Here is a 17789-nt window from a genome sequence, read left to right on the forward strand (position 1 = left end):
AGAAAAAGATTGCACTTGCTCTTGTCTAAACTAAAATATGAGCCTGCTTCACTTTGTGCCATTACCGCGTCAACGAATAATGTTGCAATCATTTCTAATTACTCCGATCGGAGGCCGAGAGTGGGGCCATCGTCGTAATTGCCGGGGCGGGGGCTTATTTAGGGAAGAGATGGAGGGAGACATGTCTCCCATCTGTGAAACTGTCTCAACCGTTGGGGGCATTAAACCAAGGTGGTGGGAGAGAAACCAAGTGGTGGTGCAGCCGCGGTTCTGCGTCAGGGTTAGGGTTAGGGTCATGCCCGGGCGGGGGTGGGGGTGGAGGTGGGGTCGGGGCTGGGGGGTTAGCGGTGGTCCGACCGTAATACTGAATTTGTATTTTCTTTAGAGAGAATGAGAAGTCGGAGGTACTGTTCCTCCCGTAGGGCGTCCAGTCTCCACACAGAGGCGTGAAATGAATTCATAACTCGGGGGAAGATGGAGACAGAGCGAGTGGCGCTGGGGGGAGAGAGAGAGAGCGAGAGGGGGCGGGGGAGAGAGAGAGAGAGAGAGGGAGGGAGACAGAGCGAGAGGGGGCGGGGGAGAGAGAGAGAGAGAGGGAGGGAGACAGAGAGAGGGGGAGACAAAGTCTGAGTGAATGGTTTTCTTCACCTTGGGTGAGGTCGAGGCAGGACCGCCTGCCCCGTGGGCTCCAGCCCCCCATGGAGGAGGGGGGGGGGGGGGACACCATGCCGCCATTTCTCAGCCTCCAAATTTAATCGCGGCCGACCACAATGGATGCATGAAATAGAATTTGAATTTCAGATTGATTGTTTCTGTATTGATGGATGCCAAGCGAGGAGGGGGGGTACCCCGAGGCCGCTGGCGGCTCCTTAAATTGAACCCGTCTAAGAAAGCGAAGCGTCGTGCCTCACAGACACACGCACACACACGGGAGCGCACACGCGTGTGTGTTTGATGCCTTGCTTCACGAGGGAGCCATTTTTCAGTTTTTTTCTTTTTGAAGTTTAATCTTCAGTGAGGGAACGGCGGTGCAGCAGGAATGCAAATGGAGAGCTTTTCCGTGCGCTGGGGTTCTCGCTGCTTGTTTGCATGCCTTCAGAATCTGACACCATTTCCTTGTCGTCATCCTCACTGCTCACAATAACAGTCCATTCGGCTCGCTTCGTTGCCTCCTCTGCATTTAAGCGAATGTCTTTTAAAGTGAGTTCCACATAACGTCTTTGGAAAGACGTTTTTAAAGATAAAGAATACTTTTTTTGGTCGTGTTTACTTTGAATTTATGTTTCTCCCCCCCCCCCACACTTTGCATCATTTTTTTAAAAATTGCCTCCCCCCCCCCCCCCCCCTTATCCTTCAGCTTCTGTCTTCCTTGTTTTTGTATTTAAAAACGCTTCATCCTTCACTCGCCACTCAAAGCCGGGCGGCTTCCGATGCAACAGCGGGGGCCATTAGCGCTACATGTGCTGCCTTTGAAAGTGTCCAGATTAACCGGATTAGGGGGGAGAGATTACAACAGCCTCTACCTCACCCGGCAGACCTTGACCCACCTTCCCCGCTGCCGAACGGCAGGCGGTTGCGTGGACGTCTGGGATTTGATATGCGCGACAGAAGGGCTGGATGGTGGCGACCCTCATCCCTCCATAAACTACGCAGAAGACGATGATGCTAATGTCACGGGCGATGGAAAGACGGCAAACGTTGCTGAGTAATTGCGGCTCTACCTCGCTGTAGGATCCATCATGTGGACCCTTTAATAGCCGTGAGCGTTTTTTAATGGTTCCTACGATTCTCCCTGAGAGGCTCGGGAATGAGAGGCGTGGCCTAGCGCGGGTAGCCCTTCTAATACGACTCTGAGCCTGCGTTGGACCCACAGTCACAGGGGCCTTCAGAGAGCCGAGGCCCTCCCATTGGGTCAGAGCGTCCATGAGGAACATGCTCAACGTGCTGCTGTCAAACCGATTCGCTCTGAGGCAAGTCTGAACCGATAGTGTTGTGGTTCGTTCTGAGCTTGGATTCTACACCGCGTTCCAGGAAACCAGATGCAGTCCAGACGTTTCATTGAGACTGTGCGGTTGCCAAGGCACTTAGCTGTGAAGCGGGAGGGACATCATTTATTTCTGTCAGCCGGTGCCCTGGGAGTGGAGAGCGGGAGGGGGGGCAGTGTACTGGGGCAGCCAGCCCCAGGGTCACCTCTCTCTCACTCCCAGAGTTTATTTGTAAAATAGGATAAACTGGGCTCTGTGCGGCGGGGCCGGTGCTAATGCACCAACTCGTCACGCCAGAGAGAACACTCCGCTCTGAACGCTGAGATGGATTTAGGGGGAGAGGGGGAACCGACAACCAACCCTGTCCGTAAGGACATGGAGGGAATTATGTTGGGGAGGGGGGAGGGGGGGGAGGCTTCTGCAGATGGTCAACTTTAGTGGTGTTTATCCAGGGAGTTGTTTCAGCTGAGGCCTGGGATTCACACTCGGCCCCCCGACGGGTTCTCTCTCGCTCTCTCCCTTGTTTCTCTGTGTGACCCCCCCACCCTGAGGGACGGCAGCGCTCTGGCCTCGGGGGCTCGGGGTCACCTGCCCTTGTTTACGGTGCCCCTCAACCCGTCCCCATCACTCAGCCCGTCCAGCCAGCGGGGATATGTTAATTGGGGATATGTTAATTGGGGATATGTTAATTGGGGATATGTTAATTGATGTTTTCCCAGAGCCGTCGGATCAGATTGATGGCCGCCTAAGGGAGGTGTGTTTTCCTCGTTCTGTTTTTTTCCGCGCCGGTCATTTACTTCGTATTTTCAATTTAATCACCAGCTTTTGTCTTAAAACTCGCCGGGCTCCTCCTCCTCCATGTTTCAGGAGGGGGGGGCGTCCCTGATCGCGGTACCCGATCCTGGGTGTGCGAGGGAAGACTGCGAGGTGAGCTCCGTCCCTCCCCCCCAGGAGTGCCTCAGCCAGCGTCTGCGTTCCCGCTCCTCTGTCTCGGCCCTCTGCCCTCCCCGTGGGTCGGCCCGCTATACAGCCCCTCCCCTCCCCGCCATCACGCGGGAGTGGAATACTGACTCCCTTTCCTCCCTGTGGAGCGTTCCTCTCTGACCGAGCGGTAGAGTGGGGATGAGGGGGGGTACCTTCTGTGAAGGTACGCCCCAGACCAGGAGATGGTCCGGAGCCATTAGCCTTCATCCCGACAGCTGCTAATACCGTCCTCTGCACCACACGCCTCCATTAAGGACCTCATCCCAGTGCATTACAGCCACGCTCCGCGATGACATCGCTGCCCTCCCCCCCCCCCCCCCCCCCCTTTGCATCCCCCCCTCCCTGAGTGAGAACCAGTTTTGTTGGGGCTTCAAGGCCAGCCCAGAAGAAGATTGTGTGCCATTGATGAGGGAGTTGTTATCAGTGCTGGAAGTGAGGCCCGAGCGTGCGGCCATGTTGGAGCTGTGTGTTGTTTGCGCAGCCCTTTAATCTGTCCTCTAAGCCCGTCAGCGGCTCCAATAGAGACCCGCGCAGCCTCTTGTCTCCCGCAGACCTTGGCCGAAGATAAGACAAGCTCCCTCGCTGATTAATCATCAACCCCCAAATTACTTTGAGAGAGAGAGAGGGAGAGGGAGAGGGGGGGGGGGGGGGGCACCTTGTGGTTGTTTGGCTACGCGGCCCCTGACCACGCATCCACGCGCCGCTTCCTCCGGCTAATCACGCTTTGTTATGCTACGGCACGACTTCCCCTCCTCAACAAAGCAAGCGCACCCACGACTGTGTCTGCGTGTCGAACTGTGTCTGTCTGTGTGCGTTTATGTGTGTGCGCATATGTTTGTCTGTGTGCCTGCTCATGTGAACTCCTTGGTGTGTGTGTGCGTGCTTGTTGATGGTCAAAAGCCAGTAGGTGTGTGTGCATGCTCTGGCGTTTCACTTTCTCCCAACGCCTACCGCTGTTTCACAGACGCTCGCTACATTAGCGCCGGCCGTCCTGTGAACGCGAGGCCTCCAGGACGCTGGCGGCGGGCAGCAAGCTGTGCATTGGACAGGGGGCATCATATGAGCATCAGGGTTACTATTGGTCAACAGGAGAGACTGATCGGGGCGGATCGTTGTGTGTGTTACCGTATGACATTGAAAACAATGTTTTCTCCATGGAATTCTGATGGAATTCCTGTTTTTTTCTTTGTGTGTAACCCACCAACTTCACGGCCAGAGGAGAAATATGAAATCAATAAGTCGTTAATGCATTAGCTGTCCATCAAGAGGAAATGTCATTGAATGCACATTGACAAGACTGGTACGCTCCCTACATTTATTTCTGCTTTTCATCCCGCCCTTAATTAAACTTTGGTTTATCGTCTTCCGTAGAAAGCTGTTAATGGCGTTATGAGCCGTTGTAACGGCCCTCCCTGGCCCTGATGGATGTGCTGGTCATTATTCGGTGGCAGCAGAGGGTTCTGTCTCAGGCTAATGCCTCGTCCAGGCAGGGCATTGTTTAGAGGGGTCGGGAGGGTGGCAGAGCGGCTTCATAACACCCCCCGCACAAAACGGGAACACACTGCCTTGTAAAAATAAATATATGGTGGCCGCTCTCGTTTCTCTCTCTCTTGCTCTCTCTCTCTCTCTCTCTCTCTCTCTCTCTCTCTCTCTCTCTCTCTCTCTCTCTCTCTCTCTCTCTCTCTCTCTCTCTCTCTCTCTCTCTCTCTCTCTCTCTCTCTCTCTCTCTCTCTCTCTCTCTCTCTCTCTCTCTCCTCTCCACTCTCTCTCTCTCCCCCTCCACTCTCTCACTCTGAAGACAAATGGAGAAATTATGTTTTCACGCCTCGCTCCCTCCCACCTCATCCCTCATCCCTACACTCTCCCCTCGCTGCTGGCTAATCACATATTCACCCAACACACCCCCCCCCTCCCCCTGGGCACTGGGGCTGTGTCTCCGTAGGGCTGCCTCCCCCCTCCGGCCGCAACCCACGGGGGAGGGCTCTACTGTCTCCCCTGCTGCCCGACCCAATCAGGGCCTCGCTGGTCCCTCACCCAATCAGGGCCTCGCTGGTCCCTCACCCAATCAGGGCCTCGCTGGTCCCTCACCCAATCAGGGCCTCGCTGGTCCCTCACCAAATCAGGGCGTCGCTGGTCCCTCACCCAATCAGGGCGTCGCTGGTCCCTCCCCCAATCAGGGCGTCGCTGGTCCCTCCCCCAATCAGGGCGTCGCTGGTCCCTCACCCAATCAGGGCGTCGCTGGTCCCTCACCCAATAAGTGTGTGGGTGAGGGTTGGAACGGCGGTGAGGGTGAGGGTTGGTACGGCGGTGAGGGTGAGGGTTGGTACTGTGGTGTGGGTTGTTGCGGTGAGGGTGAGGGTTGGTTAGGCGGTGAGGGTTGGTACGGCGGTGAGGGTGAGGGTTGGTACGGCGGTGAGGGTTGGTACGGCGGTGAGGGTGAGGGTTGGTACGGCGGTGAGGGTTGGTACGGCGGTGTGGGTGAGGGTTGGTACGGCGGTGAGGGTGAGGGTTGGTACGGCGGTGAGGGTGAGGGTTGGTACGGCGGTGAGGGTTGGTACGGCGGTGAGGGTGAGGGTTGGTACGGCGGTGAGGGTTGGTACGGCGGTGTGGGTGAGGGTTGGTACGGCGGTGAGGGTTGGTACGGCGGTGAGGGTTGGTACGGCGGTGAGGGTGAGGGTTGGTACGGCGGTGAGGGTTGGTACGGCGGTGAGGGTGAGGGTTGGTACGGCGGTGTGGGTGAGGGTTGGTACGGCGGTGTGGGTTGGTACGGCGGTGAGGGTGAGGGTTGGTACGGCGGTGAGGGTTGGTACGGCGGTGTGGGTGAGGGTTGGTACGGCGGTGTGGGTGAGGGTTGGTACGGCGGTGAGGGTTGGTACGGCAGTGAGGGTGAGGGTTGGTACGGCGGTGTGGGTGAGGGTTGGTACGGCGGTGTGGGTGAGGGTTGGTACGGCGGTGTGGGTGAGGGTTGGTACGGCGGTGAGGGTGAGGGTTGGTACGGCGGTGAGGGTGAGGGTTGGTACGGCGGTGAGGGTTGGTACGGCGGTGAGGGTTGGTACGGCGGTGAGGGTTGGTACGGCGGTGAGGGTGAGGGTTGGTACGGCGGTGAGGGTGAGGGTTGGTACGGCGGTGAGGGTTGGTACGGCGGTGAGGGTTGGTACGGCGGTGAGGGTTGGTACGGCGGTGAGGGTTGGTACGGCGGTGAGGGTTGGTACGGCGGTGTGGGTGAGGGTTGGTACGGCGGTGTGCAGGTGAACAGGTTGAGCCAAACTCCGCTGAAGTGTTGGCAGCAGTAATGTACACCTCCTACACTCGCCACCGCGCACCACAGAGAGACAAACGGGTTATCGCTCTTTGCTCTGCGAACATGATCCTTTAGTTTCTTTGTGGCCGCATCACGTTTCCTGCTCTGTTCTCTGGTCCTAACGCGTTTGTTTCCCTCCTTGTGTTGTTCTAGGTCAGCAGTGCCCAGGGAAAGACGAGCCAATGGAGCGGCTGACATGACTCGGGTGACCGCCCCAAGAGAATCATCTGCCAATCAGGAGAGACCATCGAAAGCAAGCCGGGCCGCCATTGGCCGGTTTCGATCATAGGTTGGAGGTTACCTCGGCCATCTTTCTAACCACGAAGCGGAGGCATCTCCACAGCCCTTGGACCCCCCCACCCCAAACACACCCCCACTTGACCGCGCCTTCTCGCTGCCCGGGGCGTGAGCGTGTCCCATCGGTCGGAAGCCCCGCCCTCCTCTGCCATGGTGACATAAGCGGGGGCACTATGACGGCGACCCAACGTGAAACCGTCTTTCTTTCTCCAGTGGCTCCTCCCTCTGCCGCCGCCTTCCCGCCGCGTGCCTCGACCTGGATAACGAGACCCGCCCTGCTCTGAGCCCCCCCTCCTGTCGTCCTCTTCCTGTTTCCTGTCTCCTTTAATGAAACCCCGCCGCTGAGCCCCGGACGCCAGAGCCGGCGAGTGGCAGTGCGTTGCCGGGCCGACGGCGTGGGACGATGCTGGGATGCGTGGTGCGTCTCCGTCGGCTGGTCCGCCTGCTCCCGCTGCAGACCTCCCTGCTGCTCCTATTCCTCTTCTGCGCCGTCAGCTTCTTCATCTCCGCCTACTTCCTGTATGGTGCCAAGCGTGAGCTGGAGCCCTCTCGGGGGGTCGCGACCGGGGAGGAGGGGGCGTCGGCCGACCCCTACGACCCCCGGGTCACCCCCTCGCGGCTGCTCCCCCCGGGGGGCGGGTCCCGGGGCCCGGGGGGGGAGCCCGGTGCCCGCACGGACCCCGTGGTGCTGGTGTTCGTGGAGTCCCAATACTCCCAGCTGGGCCAGGAGATCGTGGCCATCCTGGAGTCGGCGCGCTTCCGCTACCGGACGGAGATCTCACCGGGCAAGGGCGACATGCCCACGCTGACGGACAAGGAGCGCGGCCGCTTCACGCTGGTCATCTACGAGAACATCCTGAAGTACGTCAACCTGGACGCCTGGAACCGCGAGCTGCTGGACAAGTACTGTGTGGAGTACGGCGTGGGCATCATCGGCTTCTTCAAGGTGAGCACGACACAGCGCACCGCCTCGCTCCCTCGCTCGCCCTCCCTCCCTCCCTCGCTCTCCCTCCCTCGCTCGCTCGCTCGCTCGCCCTCCCTCCCTCCCTCCCTCCCTCCCTCCCTCCCTCCCTCTCGCTGGTTCTCTCACACCTTCTGCCCTGTCCATCTGGCTCGGCTGTCTCTGTGGAGATAGAATTCACAGGGTTGGAAAGACCTGCCTGGTTCAATAGCACTTCTCTCTCTCTCTCTCTCTCTCACTCTCGCTCGCTTGCTCCCTTTTCTGGGCCTCTCTGCTGTCTGATTTCTTCAGCCCCCTCCCCCAGTTTGCACGTCTCACCGATGAATCACCATCCCCCCCAACCACTAAAAGGCGTGCAATAATTGGATATGGAGGTATGAAGGCTGCTCTTCTCAGGCAAAACGCCTGAGAGTGACACACAGCAGGTGTATGTATAACGTGCAGCGGTATTCCTGTGAGGGTAACCCCTCAGGGCTGTGTGATGAAATGCAGAGTGTAGCGTTCGAACGCCACGGGACTACGAGGTAAACAGCATTCCTCTGTTTCGGCAAAATGTGTTCCTCAGCCTCACCAGGTGACCACGGGGACATTTGGAATTGTTTTGGAGGAGCTGGCTCTCAGAACAAGGGCGACGAACGGCCTCAAAACAACGTTGTCTCCGTCAGGGAGACGGAGCTGCTAGTGGGCCCCCTGTCTCCTCCCCCCTGTCTCCTCCTCCCTGTCTCCTACCTCCTGTCTCCTACCCCTGTGCTCCACCACTGTGTTAACACATTAAAGGCTCCGTCTTACTTAGTGTCGTGCACATCGTGGCTTCCTAATCCCGGTAAATACCCAGTGGGACAGATTAAACGTTTTCCCGCCGCGGTACAGATACGCACACCGGTAGCCTGCGCACACAAAATGTGCTCAAAGAACTTGTTCTTTATTAGCATCTCCTGATCAATAGTGTTTCATCGCACAGACACTCGCGTGGGCAAGTGTTAACTCACACGGCGTTCTCTCACATCCGCCCACGCCGTCATGAGAGAGAGAGAGAGAGAGAGAGAGAGAGAGAGAGAGAGAGAGAGAGAGAGAGAGAGAGAGAGAGAGAGAGAGAGAGAGAGAGAGAGAGAGAGAGAGAGAGAGAGAGAGAGAGAGAGAGAGAGAGAGAGAGAGAGAGAGAGAGAGAGAGACCCCTCCCTCCCTCCCTCCCTCTTCATTAGCCGTGGTGGTGCTCTTCGTGGGGCCACACAGGCCGTGCAGCGAGCCTTCACGTCTGACGCACCGTGCTCCCGGAGGAGGTTGGGGGGAGGGGAACCGCACGCCTCCCTGGGCATCACACCGCCGCCGCCACACAATGAGCCTCTTGTGCGAAATAAATGTTTTCCTTCCTTACAACCCCTTGTGGGTCGCTCTCTCCGTTTGGATGTTCACTCCCTTCTCTTTTGTCTTTCCTCCTCCATTCTCCCCCCGCGCTCTCTGTCCAAACGCCCCCCCGTCCCGCTCACTCCTTCTCCCTCCCTCTCTCCATCCTGCAGGCCAACGAGAACAGCCTTCTGAGCGCGCAGCTCAAGGGCTTCCCCCTCTTCCTGCACTCCAACCTGGGGCTGAAGGATTGCACCGTCAACCCCAAGTCCCCGCTGCTCTTCATCACACGAGCCGGCCAGCCCATCGCCGGCCCGCTGCCCGGAGACGACTGGACCGTGTTCCAGTCCAACCACTCCACCTACGAGCCCGTGCTGCTGGCCAAGACGCAGTCGGCGGAGAGCGCAGCACTGCTGGGACAGAACGCGGCGCTGCTGCCCTCGGTGGTGCAGGACCTGGGGCTGCACGACGGCATTCAGCGCGTGCTCTTCGGGAACAACCTGGCCTTCTGGCTGCACAAGCTGGTGTTCGTGGACGCCGTGGCCTTCCTGACGGGCAAGCGGCTCTCGCTGTCGCTGGAGCGCCACCTGCTGGTGGACATCGACGACATCTTCGTGGGCAAGGAGGGCACCCGCATGAAGGTTCCCGACGTCAAGGTGAGCGTATTTGTGTTCGTGTGTGTGTGTGTGTGTGAACCCTGTAGCACATGGAGCGCGTTGCAGCCAGCTGGGCTGTGTTTTCCTTTGCTGGCTTTGTACCGGTCAAAGTGTCCTCGCAAGGGGCTGAGAGCTCCTGTCTCCTGTCTGTCCCCCTGTCCCAGTGTCCCCACGGTCTCCAAACACCGTGCACACGAGGATACGCCAACACAGAGCTGTGTGTGTGTGTGTGTGTGTGTGTGTGTGTGTGTGTGTGTGTGTGTGTGTGTGTGTGTGTGTGTGTGTGTGTGTGTGTGTGTGTGTGTGTGTGTGTGTGTGTGTGTGTGTACTCTTGTGTATCCCTTTGAAAGTCCTCCCTCATCCCCCCCCCCCCACTGAACGGTTCCCAGCGGGGGGGGGGGGGGGGGGGATGTCCCGGTGGGCCACTCTAAGCTGACAGCAACCCCCCCCCCCCCCCCCAGACACTAGACAGTACTCCAGCGCAGCGCGATCGGAGGACGCACCGAGAATATTGAAGGGCTTCGGAATGCTCGCACACACACCAAACGCAACCACAACAGACACACAAACACACGGACACAACAGACACACACTACGCACAACAAACACACACACCGCAACACACACACACACACATACCCGTCCTCATGTGTGCAGGAGGCAGAAGTAGGGAGAAGAAGCTTCAAACCTCAGTGGCTGACTGCAAATCAGCATTACACACACACACACACACACACACACACACACACACACACACACACACACACACACACACACACACACACACACAGTGAGATTCCCATCCAGCGCGGAGATCAAATAAAACAAACAGCCAAATCAGAGGAGAGCCAAGTATCAAACAGAATAGTGGAGACCTCGGGTTAGACGCTGGATGGCTTCTGAAAGAAAGTGGGGGGGAAAGCTATCCTTCTGTGCGTGTGTGTTGGCGTTCACGCCCCGGCAACACTGGCGGTGCAGCAGCGGCGTGTGCTTCACCTCTCCTGTCTCCTCCTCTCTCCTCCTCTCCCCCCTCCTCTCTCCCTCTCTCCTCCCCTCCTCCCCCCCTCCCCTCCTCTCTCCTCTCCCCCTCGCTCCTCTCTCCTCCCCCCTCCTCTCTCCTCTCTCCTCCCCCCCCTCCTCTCTCCCTCCTCCTCCCCCCTCCTCTCTCCTCTCTCCTCTCCTCTCTCCTCTCTCCTTCCAGGCGCTGCTGGAGACGCAGAGGGAGTTGCGCACCCACGTGCCCAACTTCACCTTCAACCTGGGCTTCTCCGGGAAGTTCTTTCACGCCGGTGAGAGGATGAAGCCTCCTGGGAAGGGGGGAGGCGGGGGTGCTGCTCGGAGCCACTGGGCTGATAACAAGTCCTAGCAAACAGAATGTGATAACGCTCCCAGAAGGAACAGCCAATCTCACAAATCCCTTTTTTCCTCTTTCTCTGCTTTCCAATAATTTTTTTACTATTCTCTCCTCTTCTTCTCCCTCATTTGAGATCATTGTTGACCTTCTTATCCCCTATGTCTCTCTTGCTATCTTTGTCTCTCCCCCGCTGTCTCTCTTTCTATCTCTCTCCCTTTCTGTCTCTCTCTCCCTCTCTCCCTCTTCCTCTCCGTTTGTTGTTCCCTCCATTTGTACCTTCTCTGCTCTCCCATCCCTACCTACTCTACTCTACTCCTCGCCGCCCCTCCTCCCTCCCTTCCCCTCCTCCCCCCTCTCCCCTCCAGGTTCTGACGAGGAGGACCTTGGCGACGACCTGCTGCTCTCCTACGTCAAGGAGTTCTGGTGGTTCCCCCACATGTGGAGCCACATGCAGCCACACCTCTTCCACAACCAGTCGGTGCTGGCTGAGCAGATGCTGCTCAACAAGAAGTTTGCCATGGTGAGTGACAGGACTGCCGAGGCCTTGGTGTCAGTCCCCGGTGTAGCGTCACCCCCTACCGCTTTATATATATGCGTAAGGTCCATAATTAACTGTTTTTAGTGGAGGTATTATCGGCCAATCGTTTTAATACGCCAAATGGTCCGGTCTATCTAGTGGCAGAAGTACATTTTGGAACCTGAGTACTATTTAATGTGGTTGGGACGGGCTGTGATATCAGCGGGTGGGTCCAGCCCAGCCGAAGGTGACACGGGTTGGAGGCCCAGCGCCAACAGATGAACCCCCTCACCCGGTCTTTATGGACGGGTATCTGCCGACACTCTCCCTCCAGTCGCCTCGCGTACATTTGTCTGCTTAATGACTAAATATTAAAGTGTGTGTGTGTCCTGATGCATTAACGGTACCAGAGCTGGCTAATGAGATGATCTGTCGGTGCATGTTTACGCCTGCTGTGCCACGGTATAAACTGCCAGACGATCGCGACAAAGCTCTGAAATGTGTTGTAATGTAACAGCTGGGGTCTAGTGCGCATCCCACAGCTTATTACTGGTGTCGCTTTGATAGATATATCTATATCTAGATATAGATATATATCTATGTCTATCACTTAGTTTTGAAGATGTTTGAACTCGTTCCTCACAGCCAAGCATCAATGTAGTTTTCTTTTGGTTCATCTTTAGGCATGTTTTGGACGCCTGCCAACAACTCATGTTGTCCTGTTGATGGATTCTCAGGTCACATTCTGTGTCTACGTTGCAGAGAATGAATTCAAATGAAGACTGTGGAAGGAGTTTAGTGGCTTCACCGTGTGTTGGCTTATCTGACTGTTTTGTACCTTTTGTGTCTCTCTCTCTCTTTCTTTCTTTCTTTCTTTCTTTCTTTCTTTCTTTCTTTCTTTCTCGCTCTCGCTCTCGCTCTCTCTTTTCCCCCCCCCCCCTCCCTCCTCCCCCCCCTCCCTCCTCCCCCCCCCAGGAGCATGGCGTCCCCACCACCATGGGCTACGCAGTGGCGCCCCACCACTCGGGGGTGTACCCCGTGCACATCCAGCTCTACGACGCCTGGAAGAAGGTTTGGGGGATCCGGGTGACCAGCACGGAGGAGTACCCCCACCTCAAGCCCGCCCGCTTCCGCCGCGGCTTCACCCACAGCGGCATCAGCGTACGCCCACACGCCGCTGACATGGGTGTCTGTCTCCCTCCAGCCTGTCTCACTGTCTCCCTCCATCCCTCCAGCCTGTCTCACTGTCTCCCTCCAGCCTGTCTCACTGTCTCCCTCCAGCCTGTCTCACTGTCTCCCTCGAGCCTGTCTCACTGTCTCCCTCCAGCCTGTCTCACTGTCTCCCTCCAGCCTGTCTCACTGTCTCCCTCCAGCCTGTCTCACTGTCTCCCTCCAGCCTGTTTCACTGTCTCCCTCCAGCCTGTCTCACTGTCTCCCTCCAGCCTGCCTCACTGTCTCCCTACAGCCTGTCTCACTGTATCCCTCCAGCCTGTCTCACTGTCTCCCTCCAGCCTGTCTCACTGTCTCCCTCCAGCCTGTCTCACTGTCTCCCTCCAGCCTGTCTCACTGTCTCCCTCCAGCCTGTCTCACTGCCTCCCTCCAGCCTGTCTCACTGTCAAGTGATGCGCCGGCGATACGTTGATGTATGTGAAGAAGGGTTCTGCTAGTCTATCTTTTTTGCAATCCACTTGTTTTTGGCCTCTTTGTTTTTATGAGGCACGACGCTGCCTACCAAAGGCTGTTTTTAGACGGTGGATCCAGGCTAAACGTGTTTTCTGAGGACCTGTAAAGCTCGCAGTGGAGCTGAGGCTAGCGCGTTCCCGGGATAAATCACTTCTGTCACTTTTCAAAGTCTTCTCACTCAGGGAAAACTACAGCGTTCTGCTGCGTCAGGCGGGATACAAGTAAAAAAGAAAACCCAGAAACTGTACAACGGCACAAACCAGTGTAATGAGGGGGGGGGGGGGGAAGGAAAACCTGCTCATGCAAAGAAATAGTGGTGGAGCCGGCTCTGAGGCAGCGGTCTCACTGCGGAGGAGTCTGCTGCCCTGGCTTCATCCTCGGTTCCCCTTATTAAAGTTTGTTTGTCAAATCCACTTTCTCCAACCGGCCTCCGTTGGTTAAGCCTTGTTTGTGTTTGTTCCATCTTTCTCTTGCTCTAATCCTCCGTGTTGGTTCTCTCGGACGTCTGCCTCTCCCAGCCCTTCCTTCTGATTTGTAGTTCCTCTGATGCTCTCAGTTCTCCTGCCTTGCTGTCGGGCTCGGCCTCCTGCGTCTGTACCCGCGTCGCGGTGGCAGGGCGGGCGAGGGGGGGCCGGCCCTATTTGAACTCTAAATTGCCCGGGAGTCATCTCATCAGAGTTCAGGTGACGGTTCCACCGGTGACATCATTCTCCTTCATCAGCCTCCCTTTGATGCTGACCCCGCCACCGCCGCCGCAGAGGTCTGTACATAAAGCGCTCCCCAGGAACGCTGAAATGTCAACCTTTCTGTGCAGACCAGGAATGCGTGCGCTTAATGCGCCGGGCTGGGCGGCTCTTTGATGGCTGCTGACGACGGCGGCCGTGCGCCGGGGAGGTGGAAGCTTTGTCTGTTTTCTGAGAGTCGATCTTCACAGCCTGGGCTCGGTCTATCCACTCTTTATTGATATATGTCCGCCTCCTCTTCCGCTGCGAGGCGCCGCGCGGTGTGACCTTCAGTCCAGACGGGGAAACAATGCGATGCCCCGAGTGTGGCGCTCCTTTTGTGGGCGCGTGCATTCACAAATCCCCCCCCCTTGAGCCCCCCTTGTCCTTGAGTGACAGAGCGTGCAGAATGGACGGGCGGCGGCGATTGCGCCTCACTCCCACCGTTGATATCCAGCTCCCTCGACGCAGCGCTACGTAAACGCCCTGAACGGTGGATCTCCAGACACACTCGTGGGCCAGAGTGGCTCGCTTTTTTAGATTAAGGGGCTAAACGGAGGAATGGGGGAAGGAGCGTGTGCATGTGTGCTTTTGCATATGTGGGCCTGGCTGCTAACGTGAACGCTTGTTACGTGTTTTTGTGTGTGTGTGTGTGTGTGTGTGTCCTTCATTTATCAATGTTTATTTCTTGCCTTTTCAGGTGCTTCCCAGACAGACGTGTGGTCTGTTCACTCACACCATCTTCTACAAAGACTACCCGGTCAGCCCGGACGAGCTGGACAAGCTCATCAACGGGGGCGAGCTCTTCCTCACCGTGCTACTGAACCCTGTTAGTCACACACACAGACAGAGACACCAGCACAGAGAGACCAGCACAGAGAGACACCAGCACAGACAGACACCAGCACAGACAGACACCAGCACAGAGACACCAGCACAGAGAGACACCAGCACAGAGAGACACCAGCACAGAGGCACCAGCACAGAGGCACCAGCACAGAGACACACCAGCACAGAGAGACACCAGCACAGAGAGACACCAGCACAGAGAGACACCAGCACAGAGAGACACCAGCACAGAGAGACACCAGCACAGACAGACACCAGCACAGAGACACACCAGCACAGAGAGACACCAGCACAGACAGACACCAGCACAGAGAGACACCAGCACAGAGAGGCACCAGCACAGAGAGGCACCAGCACAGAGAGGCACCAGCACAGACAGACACACACACACACCAGGACAGACAGACAGGCACACACACACACACACACACACACACACACACACACACACACACACACACACACACACACACACACACACACACACACACACACACACACACACACACACACACACACTTCCCTGCCTAATTCACACACCCTCACCTCTACATGTCCGTCCGTCCCGTCCCCCCGTCCCCCCCCCCCCAACAGATCAGTATTTTCATGACCCACCTGTCCAACTACGGCAACGACCGGCTGGGCCTGTACACCTTCAAGAGCCTGGTGCGGTTCGTGGAGACCTGGACCAACCTGAAGATGATGACGCTGCCCCCCGTCCAGCTGGCCCACAAGTACTTCAGCCTCTTCCCCTCAGAGAGAGAGCCCCTGTGGCAGGTGAGCAGCGGCTGACCCTGGCCCTTTGGCCTGGGGGGGTCATTGACCCTGACACACAGAGCCGGATCCACGGAGGAAGAGAATGTCAACGCCAAATTATTAACAAGCAAGCGTTCAAAAGCAATAAAAGAGATGGGAGATGTGGTTTGAGGGGGGGTCATTTGTGCTGTGGGTGTGAGTTTAGCGGCAGGGTGATGGTTTACTTTATGTGCGTCGTAAATGCTATTGCTTATCTGGTGCTTGTATTGATTAAAGATGGCCGGAGCCCAGCAGTATGTTTGAGGATAAGAGGCTGTAAAGAGGAGATAGAGGGACTTATTGACCTTTCTGTATCTCGCCAGACCGGATATTTGCTTACAGGAGGAAGTTTGGAGAAAGACTGGGCTATAAATTCATTCTCATCTTTTTATAGTGTTTATCGTGGGTAGTTCTTGTCCTTTCACATTTACATTAAGGGCATTTAGCAGACGGTTTTATCCAACGAGACTTACAATAAGTACATTTGTCAGAAGAAAGAGAAACAACAATATATCGCTGTCGGTACAGTAAGGATGTTTATAGAAACAAGTGCCAAGCTCTCGTTCTTGTGCAGGGAGCTCATTCCACCGCTGCGTGGCAAAAGCAGAAGAGTTCTGACTCTGTGTGCGACCTCAGCCTGCTCTTAAGGGTGAAGGCCGCCCGCTGGGGTACATTAGCAGAGGGATCGAGCTGGGGTGTGCGGTCTGACCAACGCTTGGAGGTAGGCAGGGGCAGTTCCTTTGACCACCTTGTAGGCCAGTCTCATCGTCTTGAAGCTGATGCGAGCTACCTCAGGGAGCCAGCGGAGGTCCCTGAAGAGGGGGGTCACATGGGAGACTCCTGGGTTGAACTCTGGGCGCGCTGCCGCGTTCTGGATGCGCTGCAGAGCTTTGACCACAGCGAGCAGCGTTAGTCGAAGGGGAGATGACGGCGCTCGGACAAAGAGCTGAGCTGCTTCCCTCGAGGAAGCACCACCGGGGCGACGGCCACGGGCCAGAGCTGATGGCCACTCCGTCAGAGAGGTTCCTCGAGGCCAATGACGATTGCTCCAAAAAGCAAAATTGTAATTGTTCATTTTTTTCTGTCGCTACAGGACCCCTGCGAGGACAAAAGGCACAAAGACATTTGGTCGAAGGAGAAAACGTGCGACCGCTTCCCCAAGCTGCTTGTCATTGGCCCTCAGAAGACAGGTAACCACCGGCCCTTTACCGCCCCCTGCAGGTCATGTTGGGTTACGCAAAACCAGCCTTCACTATAAAAAAAATTGTAACGTTTTTTTGTTCTCGATTATCATTCTTAATGATCATAAATTCTTAATGTCATTAAGAATTAGAATGAATTTGATACATTTCAAATGAACAAAATCTATACCAAATACTTTTTTCAATGATTTCTCTTATTCTGCTGCCGGCCGACTGTACTCCCTCGTCATTCAACAACGTGTCTTTGCTGCGTGCTAACGGTCCTGTCCGCCTTCAGGGACCACCGCGCTCTACCTGTTCCTGGGTATGCATCCAGACCTGACCAGTAACTACCCCAGCAAGGAGACCTTCGAGGAGATCCAGTTCTTTAACGGACACAACTACCACCGGGGGATCGACTGGTGAGTGGCCCTTCCAAGCCCCCACCCACTGCACTGTTATCCATTATTGATCCTCTATTCATTCAGGGGAGGCCATGGAGAGCAGGGTCTCTCTTTCAGTGACGCCCTGATCATAGCATACACAGGGAAAAAAAACAAAACAGGAATGCAAATGTACAATAGATTCAACCAGAAGAACATTAAAATGCATAAGCTTTTTAAAACAAGAGCAATCCTTATTTAATGTAACTTCAACATCTCAATTGAGACCATCGCTCCGGTTTCAGTGAGTCCTGATGGCTTCAGTGAGTCGTAAACCAGTCCTAAACCATCATGACTGATGGTTTCAGTGAGTCCTGATGGTTTCAGTGAGTCTTGATGGTTTCAGTGAGTCTTGATGGTTTCAGTGAGTCTTGATGGGTTCAGTGAGTCCTGATGGCTTCATTGAGTCTTGATGGTTTCAGTGAGTCCTGATGGTTTCAGTGAGTCTTGATGGTTTCAGTGAGTCCTGATGGCTTCAGTGAGTCGTAAACCAGTCCTAAACCATCATGACTGATGGTTTCAGTGAGTCCTGATGGTTTCAGTGAGTCCTGATGGTTTCAGTGAGTCTTGATGGTTTCAGTGAGTCTTGATGGTTTCAGTGAGTCTTGATGGTTTCAGTGAGTCTTGATGGTTTCAGTGAGTCCTGATGGTTTCAGTGAGTCCTAAACCATCATGACTGATGGCTTCAGTGAGTCTTGATGGTTTCAGTGAGTCTTG

General features: G+C 56.0%; 1 protein-coding gene across 3 annotated transcripts in view; it reads left to right on the forward strand.

Annotated features, from left to right (window-relative positions):
• Window positions 1-17789, forward strand: part of ndst1b (N-deacetylase/N-sulfotransferase (heparan glucosaminyl) 1b) — a 48977-nt gene that overhangs the window by 25524 nt on the left and 5664 nt on the right. For 2 of the 3 annotated variants that reach the window (XM_030368748.1, XM_030368749.1), the window contains exons 2-10: window positions 6424-7513; window positions 9046-9528; window positions 10730-10817; window positions 11248-11402; window positions 12375-12560; window positions 14505-14633; window positions 15248-15430; window positions 16542-16638; window positions 16928-17051. In XM_030368748.1, the coding sequence (XP_030224608.1) occupies window positions 6971-7513; window positions 9046-9528; window positions 10730-10817; window positions 11248-11402; window positions 12375-12560; window positions 14505-14633; window positions 15248-15430; window positions 16542-16638; window positions 16928-17051 (1988 nt within the window). In that variant the 5' untranslated portion in view covers window positions 6424-6970. The remainder of the gene's footprint in view (window positions 1-6423; window positions 7514-9045; window positions 9529-10729; window positions 10818-11247; window positions 11403-12374; window positions 12561-14504; window positions 14634-15247; window positions 15431-16541; window positions 16639-16927; window positions 17052-17789) is intronic. The other variant, XM_030368750.1, reaches the window with a different exon arrangement.

The sequence above is a fragment of the Gadus morhua genome, chromosome 10 (assembly GCF_902167405.1).
Source record: "Gadus morhua chromosome 10, gadMor3.0, whole genome shotgun sequence".
NCBI lineage: Eukaryota > Metazoa > Chordata > Actinopteri > Gadiformes > Gadidae > Gadus > Gadus morhua.